This window comes from Equus przewalskii, chromosome 25, assembly GCF_037783145.1.
Source record: "Equus przewalskii isolate Varuska chromosome 25, EquPr2, whole genome shotgun sequence".
Classification (NCBI taxonomy): Eukaryota; Metazoa; Chordata; class Mammalia; order Perissodactyla; family Equidae; genus Equus; species Equus przewalskii.
The window spans coordinates 36317747-36337347 of NC_091855.1; the positions used below are offsets into that span (position 1 = coordinate 36317747).

Consider the following 19601-nt stretch of genomic DNA (forward strand, 5'->3'; position numbering starts at 1 on the left):
AATTCCAAGCTTCTAATCATGGCCTGGTCTTTCTGGTGACAACCCCTATCCAGGAACCCACCCAGAGTCGCTTCATTAGAACAAAACATGCTCCTAGTGCTCTTATCACTTAGGAATTTACAAGGAATTTACAAGCACTATGTCCGGGACTGGGTCAAAGACACATATTAGGACAAGAGATGCACCTGGTTCTCTTATCACTTAGGAAATTACAAAGGTTTTAGGAGCTCTGTGCCAGGAACCAGGGGCAGAGACCAATATATACATTTTTTATTATCTCACAATTGTCTAGTAATGGAAGACAGAATAGATATATTAATCTCTCAGATAATTTTTTTAAAAACTTCTGAGCCATGAGTTCTCATCTCTTTTTCTTTTTTTTTTAAAGATTGGCACCTGAGCTAACAACTGTTGCCAATCTTCTTCTTTTTTCTGCTTTTTCTCCCCGAATCGCCCCAGCACATAAGTTGTATATTTTAGTTGTGGGTCCTTCTAGTTGTGGCATGTGGGACACTGCCTCAACGTGGCCTGATGCGAGCAGTGCCATGTTGGCGCCCAGGATCCGAACCAGCGAAACCCCGGGCCGCCAAAGCGGTGTGCGCGAACTTAACCTATCGGCCACGGGGCCGGCCCCTCATCTCTGTTTTTGATATGAGATTTGCTAATCAGTTGCAATACTGAGTAGATCTGAGTTTCATCAATTCCATCTCTTGCTAGAGAGAGTCGGTCCTCAAGAGAGGGGAGGATGGGACTTGATGAGACATGAAAAATTCCCGGATGGGGGAAGCAAGTGCCTGCAAAGGAAAGGTTCATTTTCACAGTGTCTAGAGTTTGCTATATTAATAACACTCTGGTTTGGAAGAGTTTAGATGAACAAATTTGTCGAGACAATACTACTTCAAAACTTTGGGGGGCTGGGGAGTTGTATCTGCATGCCCTGGGCTTTCCCATGTATAAATGTGTTGATGCCAAGGTGAATAAATGCCATCGAAAGAGGCTGGAATGCAGTTTGCCCAAAGGGGATGGGTGGGAAAGATATCAAATGACAGACACCTGGCATCCTAATTTCATTTTACCTCTCCTAAACAAAGCTCATTTTTGATGACGAGACTCAAGAGAATCAGATTTACACATTTATTTATTCATTCAACCAGCATTTCTCAAGTTCCTCCTGTATGCCAGGCACCGTGTTAGGTGCTGGGGCTTTAAAGTGAAATGCAGCTAAGTCCTCATGCTGGAGAAGCCCTCAGTTTATGCTGAAATGAAAATGTGGTGGTTGGGATGGGGGTGGGCATGGAGCCCTGCCATCTCCTGGGGCCTTGGTAAAATGACCGTTCACATCCAGAGCTCCCCAAGGCTGGAGGAAGTCATTTTGCCCCACAGAGGTGGGTAAGCTATGAGTCGTCATGGCAACAGATTAAACGGAGCTGGAACTGGGTGTGAGCACTCCAGCTGTGAGTGCACTGTTCCTCCTCCTCTGCCTGCGTTCTAGCCTGACGATTCCTTGCTTACCGCAGAGACTGCTTTCCTGGATGTGGGATTTGGCTGGAGAAGATGGAGAAGAATGAGCAGATGGAAGGGGATTGCTGGCAAGGGGAGAGGACAGTAGAGACACTACAGATTCATATGGAATAATAAGCTAAAAAGTGTAACACTCGTTGGACCCTTATCACATGCCAGGTTCCTGCAGCCTCATCTCAGCTGATTCCCGCAATAACACCTGTGTCTGGCGGTCCTCTTTCTGCCATTATAGAGGTGAGGAAACTGAGGCTCAGATGGGCTACAGATAAACTGCCCAAGGAGGGAGCAGAGCTGGGATGAGAATCTGAGTCTGTCTGATGATTCCCATGCCTGTGCGGTCAACGCCAAGGGGCAGTGGTTCTGAACCACAGGTACAGCGTACCTGGGGGTGTGGGGGGAGGAATGGCTAAAATGCAGACTTTTAGGCACAGCTCTAGACCTGCTGAATGAGAATGTCTGTGGGTGGGGCCCAGGAATCAGAACACAAAGGGATCTTGGAGGTTGCCTGGTCTGAGTGAGGCCTAGAGAGAGGAAGTGACTTGTCCCAGGACCCAGGACTAGTTAGGACTAGGATCCAGATCTTCTATGTCAGCTTAGCGGGCTTAGAGGTGTAGAGGAGGGTGTTCACAGGGAACCAGAACAGGATATGGTGGGCGCAACCACTGAAAGTCATACTTCATTTATGATGACAAGGCTCCATCTAACTGGTGATCTAATCAAGGAAAAGAAAAGAGGGAGAGAAGCCCCCACCAGTATTTATTATATTTTCTTTCCAGCATTTCTGCCTGCCGGGCCAACCCACTTCCTAGCCCGGTCACCAGGGTAACCATCACCCCCACCTTGACAGTCAAGTGCGTACGCAGCTTCTTGCACCCACATCCAGGGCCACGGGACCCAGCCCTATAATCAGCCTCCTGCTGCCTCTGCACACAGCCAGCAGCAACAGTCAGCCAGCCAGCTCCCTGCTCTCCGGGCCCATCACCCCATCACGGTTCTGCAGACACCCCCTCCCCACGCTCACACACTGAGTTCTGCTTCCCTCGCCCACTGCCTCCCAGGAGACAAATGTGCAATCTGCTCTTGGCGTGTATCGTCACCTCTGGAGGGAGCAATCTGCCCTCGAGTGGAGGCCCAACCCAACACACAGCCCACACATGAGAAAAAACACCCCCTTCCAGAGGAGGGGAGCCTTGGCAGTGAACGCCCTCTCCCCGTCCAGAGACAGCTGAGGGGGCGGCTGGAGGGTAGGAAGAGTTTGCAAAGTGATGATCAGAAGAGGGGCTGAGGCAGCGGCTAATAGGGAGGAGTACCTGGGGGAAGCGGGCACCCAGAGCCTGCTGCTAATGAAGCAGCTTCTTACCTAGGAAATCAGAGCCCCTCCATCACCACAGATGCCTGGAGTCTGACCTGGTGGTTAATGAGGCTGAGCGCCCTCTTCAAGGACCCTACTAGAACAGTTACATGAGGCTGGGTGGCTGGAGCCATGGAATCCCCTGCAGGACTTCAAAGGACCACCTCCATCCAGTTCCTCCAGGCCTACTCAAGTGGCCCCTGCCTGGCTGCTCTCCTGTGAGCTCCTTCCTCCACTGTTGGAGCTGATCAGTGCTCCCCGCCAGCTCTCTCCTGACCTCTGTCCCAGACACCCAGCTGTTTCCCTCCTCACTTATTCCTTCTCTCATCCCTCCTGTCTTAGACACATCTCAGGCCGTCTCAGATTCTCTGGGTCTCAGCTGTCTCCTAGGTTGTGAGCTACTTGCTCAGCCCTAGGGACCAGGAATTGCTGTCCTGATAACCCTCTTTTCTTGGTTCTCTGCAGCATGAGGCCAACCTCTTCAGGCTCCTGTCCCCATTTCCTAACTGGGATGAAGCCTTCCTCCTCAGGGTTTGGGATTTGGCTCCCCCAGAGGCTGCTGAAAGAGCCAGGAGAGACCATTAAAGGGCTGGGGAGTTGATTCCCCAAGGAGCCAACTTTGACCAATGAGAGACAGAAGGCAGGAGGAAGCTTTACATGCCTCCTTCCCATGGACAGTTCCCAGGCCTGGGGCTTCCGCCCAGCCTGTCTGGAGATGTCCTCGGTGGCTGAGCACCCGGCTGTGCCTCTGCAGGAACTGGGGGCCAGCTTGGCAGCACAGAGCCAGGTATTTGCTTTCCATTCTGTGCCGCCTCACTTTGCTCTCCCTCGCTCTGGCTGCCCTGGGATTGCACCTCCCAAGGAAGGGTTAGCACTTAAAGCTTTGCCTCAGACTCTTTTCTAAGGCACCTGGGCTAAGTCAGCACTAGGATTCAACTAGAACAGAACTCTTATTCTCTATCATCCAGCCTAATTCCCTCATTTGCCAGAGGGAGCTGAGGCCTAGAGAAGTTGTGATTTCCCCAAGGTGACAGCTAGTCAGTGGAGAAGCAATGTGTAGTCATTACTTTAACAAATAATTAATGAGCACTGACTGTACACCAGGCATTATTCTAGATGCTGGGAATGCAGTGGTGAATGAAATGGACAAAATCCCTGCCTTTATGGGACACAACATCTGAGTGGAGGAGAAAAAGGCTGTAAATGAAATGAATAAGTAAAATATTCAGATGTTAGGCTGATGAGTGCTAGTGGTGGTGATAGCGGGTATAATGGGATGAACTGTGTCCCCCAAAATTCATATGTTGATGTCCTAACCCCCGGTACCTCAGAGTGTGATTGTATCTAAAGAGAGGGCAATTAAGGAGGTGATTAAGTTAAAGTGAGGCTGTTAGGGTGGGCCATTAGGGTGGTGTCCTTAGAAGAAGAGGAAATTTGGACACACAAAGAGACACCAGGGATGCCTACACACAGAGAAAAGACCATGTGAGGACACAGTGGGAAGGTGGCCATTTGCAAGCCTCACGAGAACCCAGCCCTGCCAACACCTTGATCTTGGACCTCCAGCCTCCAGAACTGGCAGATGATACCTTTCTGTTATTTAAGTCACCTGGTCTGTGGTATTTTGTTCTGGTGGCCCTAGCAAACTAACACAGTGGGATTTTAATTTCAGAAAAGGTGTCCCGAGCTAGCCTCACTGAGAAGGTGACATTTGAGTAACACCCTGAAGGAGGTGATAGAGAGTGAGTTATCTGAAAACGCGAGGGAAGAGCGTTCAGCCAGAGGGAACGGCATGCTCCACGGCTCTGACGGGGATTAGACCGCAAGTCTTCCAGGAATAGCAAGGAGGCCAGCGTGCATGAAGAAAGCAGAGCAGGTGAGGGAGAAAACAGTCAGATCAAGAGGTGAGGGGATGCAGGAGGAGGTTCTCTGCGTGACATGGGGAGGGAGTGCAGAGTTTAGAGCAGGGGTTCTCAATTCGGGGCAGGGGGATTTTTGTCCCCAGGGGACATTTGGCAATGTGTGAGGACATTTTGCATGGTCACAATTGGGGGGGCGGTGAGGAGAAGTCAGGATAGGATACTGGCATCTAGTGGGCAGAGGCCAGGATGCTGCTAAATATCCTGCAATGTACTGGACAGCATCTTCCTTCTCCTCCCAAGCAAAGAATTGCTGGGTCTCACATAGTAACAAGGTTGAGAAGCTCTGGCTTAGAGCATAAGGTGACTGGGTCTGACTTTTGGTTAACAGGATTACTCTGGCTATGTTGGGAGCGATTTTAAATGAGGAAGAGCAGAAGCAGAGGCTCCATTAATCCAGGAGAGAGATAATGGTTGCTTGGACCAGGAAGTAGAAGATCTCCTATGCCAATTTAGTGCCAGCCTCCCTGCCCTTCCCTCTTTCTCTTTTCACTTTCTCAATAAACATGAACAGAGCTCTTACTGTGTGCTAACCATTGTGTCAGGTGCTGGGCAGACTCCAACAGACATGACCCACTCGGACCCTTGTCTAGTTTGCCCAGACCCAAGCTGAAGAGAAGGGAGCTACGGGGAACAGTTGCTAACCTGGAGGGCAGACTTTGGGAAGTCCGCTTGGGGCTGCAGATGGAGCTCTGCGGCAGTCGTCAGCGGGTGCCATCTACTCGGCACTAAGGAAAGCACAGAATGAGCACAGAGTGGGTGACGTCTCCATTCATCCAGCTGCAGAAGCCCCAAACTTGGAAATCATCCTTCATGCCTCTGCCTCTCCGACCTCTACCCCCTCCATCCCTCAAGCATCTCTAGTTACCTCCAAAATATCTGTTGAATCTGTTCACAGGACTCCAGCTCCATCTTAATGACTCTAGTCCAAACTATTATCATTTCCCACCTGCTCTCTCTGTTGTCACTCTGGTGCCCCCTACAATCTTTTAATAATCAAGATAGATGGGTCATTCTGCAGTAAGAGAAAACATGAAATCTCAGTGGCTTAACACCAGAAATGTTTATTTCTCACTTAGCCAAAAGTGGGTCAGGTGGTCCTCCTCCACTAGTCTCATAACTCCCTGCATTTTTCCATAGTAGTTATCATAGTTTGTAACTATATGTTTAATTATGATTATTGGATCAATTTCCATTGTTCTCCCTAGGACCTGTGTTCCTTGATGGTAGGACCGGTACCCAACCTGCTTTGTATCCTTAGACCTAGAGCGATGCCTGTATTACACCAGAATGCTTGAAACGTCTTTTGAAAGAATGAATGAATGAATGCAGTGGCTAAATTACAGCTGTAACCGCATAACCTCCCTGATCTAAAAAATTCTAAAATATTTCACGCCTAAAATACTATATGGAATACATATGTACATCTTACGCATAACAATAAAACACTCTCTGTCACTACCCAGTTCAAAAACTCCCGTCACTGTTACCCTCTGCACGCCCCTCCCTGATCTCATCTCTGTCCTAGAGAGTAACAACAGACTGCATTTTGTTTTATCGTCTTTTTTTCTTGGTCATTTTAACCACATATGGATATTATATATATTATCGTTTTTGAATGCTATATGAATAGCATCATATGTAGACAACCTTTGGCAATTTGCATTTGTTGCTCAACGTGCTCATGAGATCCATCTCTGCTGGATTATGTAGTTGTGGTTCATTTTCACTGTCATAGTTTTCCATTGATTGAGTATCATACAATTAATTTATCTGTGCTCTTGTAGACGAGCGTTGAGCTGTTACCAGGATTTTGCTATAACAATTTGTACTATCTGGAGGCTCTAGGAGAGTTGGGTTATTTTTCCTTTTCCAGCTTCTAGAGGCTGCCCACTTGGGCGCCCTTCCATATTCAAAGCCAGCACGGGCCGGTCAAGTTTCTCTTGCCTTACATCACCCTGACACTGACCGTCACCCTGACACTGACTGTCCTGCCTCCCTCTTTCACGCATAAGGACCCTTATGATTACACTGGGCCCACCTGGATGATCCAAGATAATCTCCCTACCTTAAAATCCTTAAACTAGTCACATCTTCAAAGTCCCTTGTGCTAGGTAAGGTAACACAGCCACAGGTTCAGCGGAACAGGATGTGGACCTCTTTGGGAGAGCACTATTCTGCCTCCTACAATAATCAATCAATTCAGCACAGTTTATTAAATCTTTTCTGAACGTGTGCACAAGGGAACACTGGTCTGGTGGTAATGATAATAATAGCAAACACTGAATGCTTGCTAGGTGCCAGGAATGTCCTCTAAGCATTCTATGTGTATTATCTCATTTAACTCTTACAACAAGACTTTGTGCTAAGAACTACTGTTACTCCTGTCTCAGAGATGAGTGAAGGGAAGGACAGAGCAGTTAAGTAATTTGCCCACCGTCGGAAGCAGCAGAGCTAAGATTCAAACCCAGGCAGGTGGGCTCCAAAGCCCACGAATTTAACCACCATGCTACCGTTGAATGAACAAATGAAGTGAACAAATGAAGTGAATAAATCTAGCTTCCCTTAGCTGTGCGTTCAAGTCTTAAGTCACAGAACTTCTCTGAGCCTCAAGTTCATTACCTGTAAAACTGGAACAGTCGTCATCTTTTCTGTACTTCACAGGCTGCTTTGAGGGCACACGGAGGCCAGTTGTGAGAAAGTAGTTCAGATGCGGAAAACGGGACTCGTCGTTCCACCGCATGTCTCTGGCAGAGCCAGGACTGGGACTCAAGTTTCCTGGCAGCCAGGCTGGTGTGGGCTATTTCCACCACAGAGCGGTAACTAGAGCAGCTACAGATTCCAGCCATCAAACTGAACATTTTCCCTTCATCAACCTCCTGGCCTGTAACAGCCAACGTCAAAGCTATAACTGTGTATTCAATCAATTGCTCATTAAGAATGTCATCAAGTCTCAAAGGATGCTTTTACAAAATCCAAATATGAAATAATACTTCTTAGCTGAAACTGGGTAAAGTTTACAAGTATTCTTTAGATTCTGTTGCAAATCAAGGCGAAAAGGAGGAGAATTTCAGAAATTGACAGAAAGGGGAGGCTGCAAGGTATTTGCTAGGGAAAAACCACCTCCCCCACATCTTTGTGCCTCTCCATCCTGATCCCATCAAGGTCCACCCCTTTCCATTTTCCCTTCACTCCTCCCTAGTGCAGGAGAGATCAGGAAACCTGAATTTCAGCTTTGAGGTAAGCCCTGACCCTTTTTGCTTTGAACTTCAAAGGCAATCTTGACAAAGAGGAAAAGAGCAAAGAGTGGGAGGATTCACTCTACCAGATATTAGGACATATAACAAAGCCATAGCAAGAAAATCAGCACAGCCCTGGTACAGAAACAGATCTAGAGCAACAGATCAGCAATGAGAGCTCAGAAACAGAGACGTGTGTCTATGGAGACTTGGCATATGATACAGATGCCATCGCACAACAGTGGGGAAAAGGTGGGTTGTTTGGTGGGTACCGCTGGGAAAACTGGCTCACGATGTAGAGAAAATTAATCTCACATTCCTACATGCACTGCATGCAAGGTGAACTCTGGATAAATTAAGACCTAACTGTGATAGGTAAAAGTATGAAGCTAAATAGGGGAAAATGTAGGAGAATATTTTGCGACCGTGGGAAGGAAAAGATCCTTAAACAAGACCCAAAAAGCACACTCCACAAGGCTAAAATTTGATGCATTTGGCTACATCAAAATTCAGGATTTCCCCTACACTGTAGGATAGCAAAGACCAAGTTAACAGAATGCATGAAAGATTGGGAGACATTTACAATGTCCAAGACTGACAAGGGATTAATATTTAGAATATATAAAAAACCCTTCAATTCATTCAGAAAAATAATAGGAAATCTAGCAGAAAAACAGGCGAAGGATGTAAGCGGGTAATTCATGGAAGGAAAAAATCTCCATGGTTCTTAAGTATATGGAAAAACGGTTAACGTCACTACTCATCAAGGAGATACAAATGAAAATTACAATGTGATACTACTTTACCGATATCAGATTGATAAAAATTAGGATATCAGATAATACCAAATGTTAGCTTATAGAGTGGGAAAACAGGAGTCTTCCTATCTTCATGTGCCGTTGGTGGGAGTGCAAACTGGCAAAGCCGTTTTGGAGGGCCACGAGGCAGAGTGAACTCCACGACCCAGCAATTCCATTTCTTTCTTAGGGTCCATAAAAGACACGTCCAATACTCATTCCAGCATTGTCTGTGGCAACAAGGAACCGCTGGCAACCTAATTGTACACTCTTTAAGGAATTGATAAGTAAAATGTGTTGGACACAAATCAAATTCTATCAGTGGTCAGAATTAATGAACTCCTGGTATATATAGCCCCATAGACAGATCCCTAAGGCATTATGTTGAGGGAGAAAGAAGAAACAGCGTGAGTTCGTATCACAATACCATTCACGTACACTAAAAATAGACAAACTAAAGCAGCATCTTTCCAGGATATATACACTTACTGGGACATTCTTAAACACAACGAGAGAGGTGCAAATGGAGGGTAAATGGGAGTGTGGAGAGGAAACGAGCGGAAAATAAAAAAGAGACGGACCTCGCTGACTCTAACGAGCTGAGGAGTATGATCAACATAACTCTTATCCCTGAGGTCCAAAAATATCGCCCCAACCTCCTTCCATCGCTTCCTATTCCTAACAGAATCAAAAGCAAAAGACTCAACGTGGCTGCTCAGAACAGCGCCTTTCTCCGTAAAGGACCTGCCTCTCTCCCATCCACCTCGCCAAGCACTCGCTTCCAGCACTCCAAGCTCGACTCTTACTGCACGTCCCACAACCAAAACGCGCCCAGGCTTCAATCCAAAATGGTTTTACTCTCCTCTTGGGAAAGTTATTGATCGCTTAAGACTCAGTTTAAGTGCCTCCCCTTCAGCAGCCCCTTTCTGACCGCTGCCATTCCCCAAATGCTAGCCCCGCCAGGACTCGATTCCCATCCTCCCATCCTCCATCCCCCCCCCACCATGCACCACATTGTAATTGCTTTTTTTGGATACACACCCCTCCCCCAGGGCTAGAGCTGAACTAGGCTGGTCTCTAAGACCGCATCTCGCCGGCTAGGGTGGGCGGTCCCACGAATAACTGGAAAGTTATTGCCGCAGGTCAAACAAGACCCCAGCCCACCTCCCTCTCGTTTACTTCCCCTCTCATTGGTTCAAGCTCTCCGCCGCCGGCCCCCGCCCCCTGCCCGCCTCTGCCGGCCACGGGAGGTGGCAGGCTCTGCGCAGGCGCTACAAGGTGGGACCCGCTCGGCCGGGGGCGGGGCGAGTGGGAGTGGAGGGCAGAGCCCGTCGGGCGCGGAGGGGTCTGGGGGCCGCCGCAATGTTGCGCGGCAGTTGCGTCCGGTCCGCGAGCGCGCGGCACCCGGGAGGGGGCGGGGCTGAGGCGGGCACGGTGGCCCCTCCCCCGCCCTGGCCCCGCCCCCGCAGCCCGCCCGCGCGCCTCGCCCCGCCCCCTCGGCCGGCCCGCCCCGCCCCCTCGGCCGCCCCGCTCCTTCTCCCGCCGCCCGCTCGCCTCCGGCCGGGCTCCCGCGGCCGAGAGCGGGAGAAAGTCCTGCTGGTGGGCGGCCGCGGGGCTGCGCGCGTCCAGCATCCCGGGGCCGCTCCGGCCCGGGCGGCGAGGCGGCCCGGCGGTCCATGCATCCGCCGCCGCCCGGCGCCGCGATGGATTTCAGTCAGAACAGCCTGTTCGGCTACATGGAGGACCTGCAGGAGCTCACCATCATCGAGAGGCCGGTCCGCCGGAGCCTCAAGGTGCGCCCCGGGGAGGAGGAGCTGTCCGCAGGCGCCCGGCGGCGTGCCCCGGCCCCGACCCGCGTCCTGGCCCCTCCCCGAGGCGGCCCGAGACCCCCTCGGAGTCGGACTGGCCCCTCGGTCCTCCTCCGGTCCCCGTGTCACCCGAAACTGGCTCCTCTCGGGGCCCCTTCTTCGACACGGCCCGGTTCTCTGGGTCTGGACCCTACCCCCTGCCCCGGGGCCGGCCCCCTGGTCCCGGGCCCTTCCCCAGCCCGCCCCCAGGAACGGCCGCCGGCGCCTCCCGCGCCGCCGCGCTCGGACGGCCCTGGCCCCGCTTCCCCCCGCCCCTGCGGGAGCTGCCCCGCAGCCGCAGCCCGCTCCTCGCGGGTCCTCCCCTCCCGCATCCCCATGGCCCCCGGGTGCTGCCCCGGTCCTGGCACCTCGGTCAACACAGCCCCGACTCTTCCCCGAGACCCCCCACGTCCCATCCCCCCATCAGAGCAAGCTCGCGTGCCCCTGCCCTCAAGTCAGCCCGGCCTCCCCTCCCCTCCCAGCCAGCGCCCATCCTGGAGTCGTCCTGCGGCCGGTCTTCAGAACCCTCTCGACCCTTTTGCCTCCGTCCTGAATCGCCACACGTCCTTTCCCCCCCCCCCGGCCCCTCCGGGACTCTAGCTGGGACCCCGCTCCCCGGCCCCTGGACGGAGTCAGCCTCCACTAGCTCCCCCAGCCCGCAGAGTCATCTTCCTGCCAGCCTCCCCGAGGCTCCAGCCCTCCGCGCTGGCACACCTGGCTCATGGACCCCCGCCATCCTCTTACTCCCTCCTTTAGCTCTTCTCACTCCCACCTGCCGCAGTATCTCCAATCTCTGATTTCCTTCCAGCCCTGGAGTTCATTCCCTGCCCTCCCCCTACTCCAGATATCGTCTTGTTCGTTCCCGCTGGGCTGCAGTCTTCCTCCATGTCCCCTTTTAGCATTTCCTGGGGTGGAAAATGCTGGAGAAACAGCCTTGGGGTATAAGAGAGAAAAAGTATGTGTAATTTTATATATGCATATAAAATTGATTTCGGCAATGTTCTGAAGCCACAACGTGATTCTCAAGATTCAATCTAGAAGCTAGAAGAGTAAAAACAAAAAACACCAAACCCCCAAAACTCTTACCACCCAAACCCAGCAATTAGAGACCTCTGTGGTCGAGGTCGCTTAGAGTCCTCAGACCCTTGGTTAGTTTTCCCTGATAATGCTTAATTGTGAAACTTCACTAGTCTCTACTCATATAGGGTCCCTGGAGGGTCACCGAAGGGCAAGACTGATGGGTATTTGTGTGCATAATCTGTATTTTACACTTGACAGACACCAGAAGAAATAGAAAGACTGACAGTTGATGAAGACCTCAGTGATATTGAAAGGGCTGTCTATCTGCTCAGGTATTTCCTAGTCTTTCTGTGCAATCGCTACTCGTCCTCTGTGGCAGCATCTGTGAATGCTTTCCGAAATGTCATGTTATGGTTATGTTCAGGTTCACTTAACCGCTTGAACAGAGTAGTTGTGCATGCATAGCACTTAATCATGGTATAAATTAAGAATTAGACATAGACTTATAAATTTGAGAACTGAAATCAAATAAGATAGCTAACTTAGAGGATATTGCTTGGAGGAGAAGGAACAGAACAGTTAATGTTTTGAGTGGAATCTCATTCTATTTTATTTTATTTTCCAGCTTTGGTTGTTCTCATGTAAGATCCAATAAGTTTAGATGAAACTTAAGAATATCCAGTGATTAATTCTAAGTTAATTGTAGTGTATGAACCTTATATGCTATTTATTATATAGATTAAAAAATCCACAAAGATGGTAGTTCAATTTCTTGCTCAGGATTTCCTGTTTATATTACTTTTGCTGTGTGAGCTTCACAGTTTTGCCTGAGAGATTTTAAAATTTAATTGAGCCCACTCTGATTTACGTTTCATATCACAAGCTCTACAGACTTGCTTAAGGCAAACGGTTATTGCAAATACTTAAGATTTCTCTTGACTTTTAAAAAACTGTGTTGTCGATTTAGCTTCTTAAAAGCTAATGTGGTGAGCATTAGTGAACATATCTATGAAAATACTTCAGAAACAGAAATTTTCTGAAGGCATTTTATGTACATTTGTTTTAAAATTTTTCTTTAACTTGCACCTTTTTTTCCCCTTTGGCAAGTTAGTTTTCGCTTTTGTTTTTCAGAATCAGATTTGGAAAACTGGTGTTATTTCCCCCCTGGGATATTTGTCATCCTTGTTTCCTTAGCTCAGGTCTGTTTTGCCAGTTTCAGGTGCTGGCAAGTTTCTCGTTCTCCTTTCTTGTTTGTAGATCATGTTTCCAGCCCCATGTTATTCACTGAATGATCCTGTGGAAAAAAAAAATCCCCTCTCCATGACTTCCATTTTCTTAATTATTCTGTAGCCTCTTAGTGGCATCTTGGGTTCTGTTCTTATTTTAGTCAGAATTTTAGCATGCTTACAATTCAGACCGTTCTCTCCAATAATTCTATCACTTTAAAACGTTTCTGGATCTTAGACCTCGTGTTGATGCCATTTCCCCATCTCTTTTGGTAATCCATGGTAGCATTCTCTCATCATTTCTACCTGTTTATTTAAAAGAAAAACTTTCTTATTTATGTCTGAATTAACAGTATATATTTTTGGTGTTTACGCAGAGAATGATCCAACGTTTAACCTGTTTTGATATTTTACTGTGTTATAGTTGAAGTACTTTGTTCCTTAATAATTAACATGTCCGATATGGTGAACAATAGCTGTAAACATGTGCCTTTTCCCACAGTTCTTTTGTTTGGAGTAGACAGACAATTGATGAAAGTTTGGGTAAGTTTAGCACACAGCAATTAATGATTTGAAATAAGTTCCGACTTACTCCTCCTGAATTCTCTTCTTTCGTGTAAACGCTGGCTTAGCGTCAGGAAATGGAGAGTCTTTCTCTACTTACTTGTGACAGCAGATACCTTATTCTAGATATCAGCGACAAGCCTTCTTTTTTAGGATAGCTTGTTTTCTCTTTTGCTTTTATTGTTTGTTAGCAAACCAGGTCGTCTAAGTTGTCTGCATTTCTCAGACACAGAACATAAGTTTCATCTAGTTCTGGAACTTACAAAGCCCTTATAGAGACAGATGGGTCCTCTCATTCTTAGGCAAGAGTGTTTTAAAAGAGATCTGATATGTCCTTTAGTTTCTTGTGGCTCATCTACCTTGAAGGAGGTTTGCAAGGTGACTCAGAAGACTGAACACTAGCTTGGCTGTGTACGGGTTCTCCAGCCAAGTTCTTCTTTTGTGTTCCTACCATCTCACCACCTCCTCGGAGAAAGTGAGATTTCACCTTTAGGCCAGCTTCGGTCGCGATAACGCGCCGACTGCCTGAAAGTCTCTTTCTTCCTTGTGGTTTAGAGGAGGGCGTGGGCCTGTCTCAATAGACATGTTCCACACTTTGCCTCTGTTAAAGCCTCATCTGCTCTCATGTGTTGAACCTGCCATTTTAAATGTAATCTATTCCTTTTTTTCCCATTTATACTTCCCATTGCTATAGAACCTAATACTGAGCCCTGGTGTGTTTTTCCCCCTATGATTTTCAGGTTTATTTTTGAGTGCCTTACTTTTTCCTCTGTATTAGACATTTAATATCCAGATTTTCTTTTTCCTCTCTGCTTTTGAATGTCAGATTTGTTTCTTTAGCTAATTTTTATACTAAAAGTATCCTGGAATATGATGTTAAATTAGAATTCAGAGTCAAATGTGTAAGTGTTGGTAGGAAATGCTCTGTCAGTGGAGGTTCTGATGGCATTTAAATTGAATCTAATATCTAAAAAAACATTATGTACAGAGTCCTGTCATCTAATGAAAAACAAATTACACTCTTCATTATCTTACCCTAGAATATGGCAGATCAATTATTAATGCTATTTTCATAATTAAGTTTAGAACATTACAGTATCCGAAGATTTGACACAGATGAATTTGTGGTTTTGCATAAATATAATGCTGATATACCCATCTGTGGCATTTAGCACTGAAGCAAAACAACTTTCCTGATAGTCACAGCTTGTGGCTTAGTCAAAATCCTATCACAACAGCTTTTTCCTGTTCTCTCTCTTCTTTGTGATTTTGGAATATATTTTAGGAATGTACTTAAAACACATGAATTTTATTAGAAAAGAGTCCTGTGTAGTATACTGTGTTTTCATTAGCTAAATCTTTACTCATGTATCTCTAACTGCCTACCAGATAAATTTCAGACCCTTAAGCTTGGCATAAGTGGCTCTGTCTTAGCGGTGCAATGATGTCTCACCAAGCCATCGCTTTTTAATGGCTTGGTTAAGATCTAGTTCATATGCTATATAGTTCATCCATTTAAAGTATGCAGTGGTTTTGAGTGTATCCGTAGACATGTGGAACCATCACCACAATCAATTTTAGAACAGTTTCATCACCCCATAAAGAAACCCTGTACCTATTAGCAATCACTCCCCACTTCTCCCAGCCTTTCCAGCTTTTGGGAGCTACTAGTCTATTTTCTGTCTCTATGGATTTGCCTATTCTGGACATTTCATGTAAATGAAATTATATGCCATGCAGCCTTTTGTGTCTGCCTTCTTTCACTTAGCATAGTGTTTTCAAGGTTCATCCCTGTTGTAGGATGGTGTCAGTACTTTCTTCCTTTTTATTGTTGAATAGTATTCCATTGTGTGGCTGTATCACGTTTTGTTTATTCATTCATCAGGTGATGGACTCTTGGGTTGTTTCCACTCAGTCCTCCTCTTTTTGAAGTTGTCATGCTAGCCTCTTCACTCTTACTCAGATACATCGTATTCATCCTTAACTCTTAACTTTCCCCATCATGGAATACCTTTCATTATACCTATCCAACATTTTCCATCTCCAAGATCCAGCTGTAATCTTGCATCTTTCATAAGGCCTTTCCTAACTGCTAAAACCGCATGGATCCCAGGCTTCTCTGAGCTGCCATATCACTTCGTGGCTGTATCTCTCAGGTAGTAATTAAGCATGGCCTTGTGTTCCTTAACTTGTGTGTGTGTGTACATTTTCTTTAATAGATTGTAAGCTCTTGGAGGGCAAGCCATATTTTGTGTTCTTGCTGTTTTCGTTCTTTCTTGTTCTGTGCTGTGGTATAAATATATACCTCCTAATGGAATAAAGTATGCTTGTTTATTTTAAGATGGCCAAAATGCCAGATGAATTAAGCAACTTCTGCTTTTTTTGTATCATAGGCAATAGAATCAGGTTAAGGTTATATACTACTTTACCATTTGTTTTATTTTATTTATTTTTTAAATTTTATTGAGGTCATAATGGTTTATAACATTGTGAAATTTCAGTTGTACGTTATTATTTTTGGATCACCATATATCTGTGCCCCTTTACCCCTCATCCCGTCCCCCCACAAACTCCTTTCCCCTCTAGTAACCACTAATCTGTTCTCTGTGTCCGTGTATTTGTTTATCTTCCACATATGAGTGAAATCATGCAGTGTTTGTCTTTGTCTGTCTAGCTTATTTCACTTAACATAATACCCTCAAACTCTACCATTTATTATGTTTGTGACCATGGGCAAGTTACTTGTGCCCTGGTTTTCTCTTCTGTAAAATGGAAATATTTCCTGTTTCCCAAGGTGGTTGTATTATGTGTAGAGTCCCTGACACAGAATAGGTACCCAATAAATGTTAATTCCCTTCTGTCTCCTTTCCCCAGTCCCTACTTCCTTGCCACTTAGGTGCTCGAGGTACATTTTAGACTTTAAAGAAGATCGCAGTATTAACTTTGCCTTCCAATAATTTAATAAAGTAGCAGGCAAGTAAAGTATATCAACTGAAGTTTGTGATAGATATCTATTAACTTCCTCTACTAATAGTATTTATCAGAAACCGGCTCTTCACAAATTATGATTTTTAAACTGAGTGATAACAAGGTCAGCCTGTTTTACAGATTTATATTTTCTTACCAAATGACCTTATCTTAAGTAATATTTGCTATTTATGCTATGCATTAAATGCGTCGATTGGTTAATGTACCTAACCTAACGTTTATGTTGCATACTTTTACAATCACCTTTAGACTGTCACTTTGCACTGTGAGTTTTAAAACATTTTGCACTTTGCTTTCTAAGGACAGTCAGATAAGCTGCATCTTTTTTTTTTTTTTTTTAAAGATTGGCACCTGAGCTAACAACTGTTGCCAATCTTCTTTTTTTCTTCCCAAAGCCCCCCGCCCCCAGTACACAGTTGTAGATTCTAGTTGTGAGAGCCTCTGGTTGTGCTGCGTGGGACGCCGCCTCAGCATGGCCTGATGAGCGATGCTATGTCCGTGCCCAGGATCCAACTGGCAAAACCCTGGGCCACTGAAGTGGAGCGCCTGAACTTAACTACTCGGCCACTGGCCGGCCCCAAAGTGCATCTTTAATTAGGAACTTTTTCCCTTTTCTTTCTCTTCCCATTTTTTTTTTTTCAGGGGAAGTACTCCCTCTAGTGATCTCACAGGATGAGATTTCTGCAGGCAAATCTGGAAATAAACAAAAGTGCTGTAAACTGAGGCTATTGCTCCTTACGTCTGGGAGCTCTTGCATTCGAGACTAGAAGAGGGTAGCAATGAGGTACTGAGGCAGAAACCCAGTGGTTGCTTTGCTGCCTGGCGAGCTTTTGATTGTTTTATCTTTAAAAATACCTATCCTATTTGCTATGCAATCGTGAAAGGTTGTGTGTAAAACTCCTTTGTATGCTCTTATTGCTAAGATTTTGTATATCCCCACACTTTTTACTTTCACTGTTGTCTTGATTTCTTTTTTTTGATGCCTTCTGCCTTTCATACTCTTTCAGTGAGGCGGGTGTGTAAGGGGTGTGTGTGTGTGTGAGAGAGAGAAAGAGAGTGTGTGCGTGTGTGTGTGTGAGAGTGTCTGTGTGTGTGTGTGTGTGTGTGTGTTTGTTGAGGGCAGTCTTGAGTGGCCAGGATTGCTTGCCCAGTTTTCTGGAGCGATGTGCAGGAGAGGCCTTTTTAATTCCTCATAATTGGGATGGATAGTTGGTTAGTTAATTCAAAAAAATTGGTTAACATGGGGAATCATAAAAATGATACACACCTTCAACATTTCATTTTGGTGTAAAAAAATAGATAGTTGTTTGCCAATCTTGTGTTGTAGGTCCACCACCTTTCCTTTAGTATGAGTCTGCTGATTACAGTTCCGAATCCTCTTTGTTGCATAAATCACTCCCAGAATGCACTTACAATGCCAAATTCAGGTTTCTTTAAAGTTGAGTGAGAATTTAAATATGCTTATGAAGCAGTCTGAAAGGATGGCTCTAGATTTTTATGGTTTTCTACTCATGTTTTGCAAGTTGTCTTGTTCTTCCTGCTTCCATAGCAGTTTTCTTCAGCAATTTACTGAGTTTTTCTAAAACTTTCAATTTAGTTTTCATAGAAACTACTCTTTTTGCGTTCATATGTTTATATAATATTTAATTAAATTATGTAATTGCACTGTCAAGTGAAATGGGGATAAACTGGTCTGAGAACAAACACATCTGACTCTTGGTTGCAGCTCAGCTAGTGAGAGCAGAAGCCTGTGGGCATTCTAGAGCCTAGGCTATTAGCTATGAGCTTTCAGCTCCCCTTTGGCAGGGGAATGGAGAGTGTTGCTTACCTGGGAGAGTCTTTTAACACCTTCTTGAGAGAGATCCTCTCCCTTTTCAAAGCGTGCATTGTAATGATCTTGCTTCATTCTTGGATACCTGTGATATTCCTCTTGTCTCTGCATTGAATGTGGTCCATGGTCTGATCTGTTCTTCCTTCATCTTTATATACTAAAAAAGAAATTAAGGAAGTAGGATTCTCAGTTAGGGAGGTACTCTTATAAGCATTTTCTTTGTTTTTTAAAACAAACTTTCTGAACATGTGCAGAAATGTGCACATCATTAGTATACAGCTTGTTGTATTTTCTCAAGTGAACATCCCATTGTAACCAGCACCCAGTTTAAGAAAAAGAACATAATCTATTGTATTCACCTAGTAGCCTCCCTTTTACCCTAGTCCAGTTTGTCCTACTCTTTGCAAAGAGTAACTACTATCGTGACTTCTAACACCACGGATTAGTTTGCCTGATTTTGACCTTTATATATTAGCAACCGTGGAATGTACTGTCTTATGTTTAGCTTCTTTTGCTCGACCTTTTTTAAAAAAAGATTTGTCCATATTGTTGCATGGAGAAATGAATTGTTCATCCTCGCTTGTGTGTAGTATTCCATTGTGTGAATATACCACAATTCCTTCTGCTGTTTGTGGACATTTGGCTTCTTTCCTTTTTTTGGCTCTGAGGAGTAATGCTGTCATGAACATTCTTGTGTAAGTCTTTCGGTGAATATATGTATGCGTTTCTTTTAGGTATCTTTATAGAAGTAGAATTATTGGTCATAGCATATGCATATGTCCAGCTTAAAATATACTACTAAACAGGGGCTGGCCTCGTGGCCAAGTAGTTAAATTCGTGCGCTCCACTGCAGGCGGCTCAGTGTTTTGTTGGTTCGAATCCTGGGCGTGGACATGGCACTGCTCATCAAGCCACACTGAGGCAGCGTCCCACATGCCACAACTAGGAGGACCCACAACGAAGAATATACAACTATGTACTGGGGGGCTTTGGGGAGAAAAAGGAAACAAATAAAATCTTTAAAAAAAAAAAAAAGATACTGCTAAACAATTGGATCAGCTTGGATCAGTCTATACTTCTGCCAGCAGTGCATGAGTGGTCTCAACCTATAGTTTTTAGGAAACAAAAGTGACAAACTTTCTAGTACATAAATTTCTAGCATATCAATAATGAACTATCTACTTAATAGCCCATAGAAGTTTCTGTTTTTCTGTGCATGATTTACTTACATCATCTAACTTTTTATTTCCTTGTGAGAAAGAGAGTTTCTATAAATTTTTACAATTAGTTTTTTACTG

At 45.6% G+C, this 19601-nt stretch overlaps 2 protein-coding genes and 1 long non-coding RNA gene across 6 annotated transcripts in view; 2 read left to right on the plus strand and 1 right to left on the minus strand.

Moving 5' to 3' along the window:
• The window catches only part of LOC103562393 (interferon alpha-inducible protein 27-like protein 2), a 38407-nt gene extending 27729 nt beyond the window's left edge, over window positions 1-10678 (minus strand). For 2 of the 3 annotated variants that reach the window (XM_070594493.1, XM_070594495.1), the window contains exon 1: window positions 10587-10678. The gene's annotated coding sequence lies outside the window, so the exon portion shown is untranslated. The remainder of the gene's footprint in view (window positions 1-10586) is intronic. The other variant, XM_070594494.1, reaches the window with a different exon arrangement.
• Window positions 1420-5313, plus strand: LOC139079441 (uncharacterized). Its single transcript, XR_011533117.1, has 3 exons — window positions 1420-1755; window positions 4545-4748; window positions 5123-5313. It is a non-coding gene; the product is annotated as an uncharacterized lncRNA (long non-coding RNA).
• Window positions 10318-19601, plus strand: part of PPP4R4 (protein phosphatase 4 regulatory subunit 4) — a 107838-nt gene continuing 98554 nt past the window's right edge. The window contains exons 1-2 of one of the 2 annotated variants that reach the window (XM_070594490.1): window positions 10318-10620; window positions 11953-12026. In XM_070594490.1, coding sequence (XP_070450591.1) covers window positions 10504-10620; window positions 11953-12026 — 191 coding nt within the window. In that variant the 5' untranslated portion in view covers window positions 10318-10503. The remainder of the gene's footprint in view (window positions 10621-11952; window positions 12027-19601) is intronic. The other variant, XR_011533114.1, reaches the window with a different exon arrangement.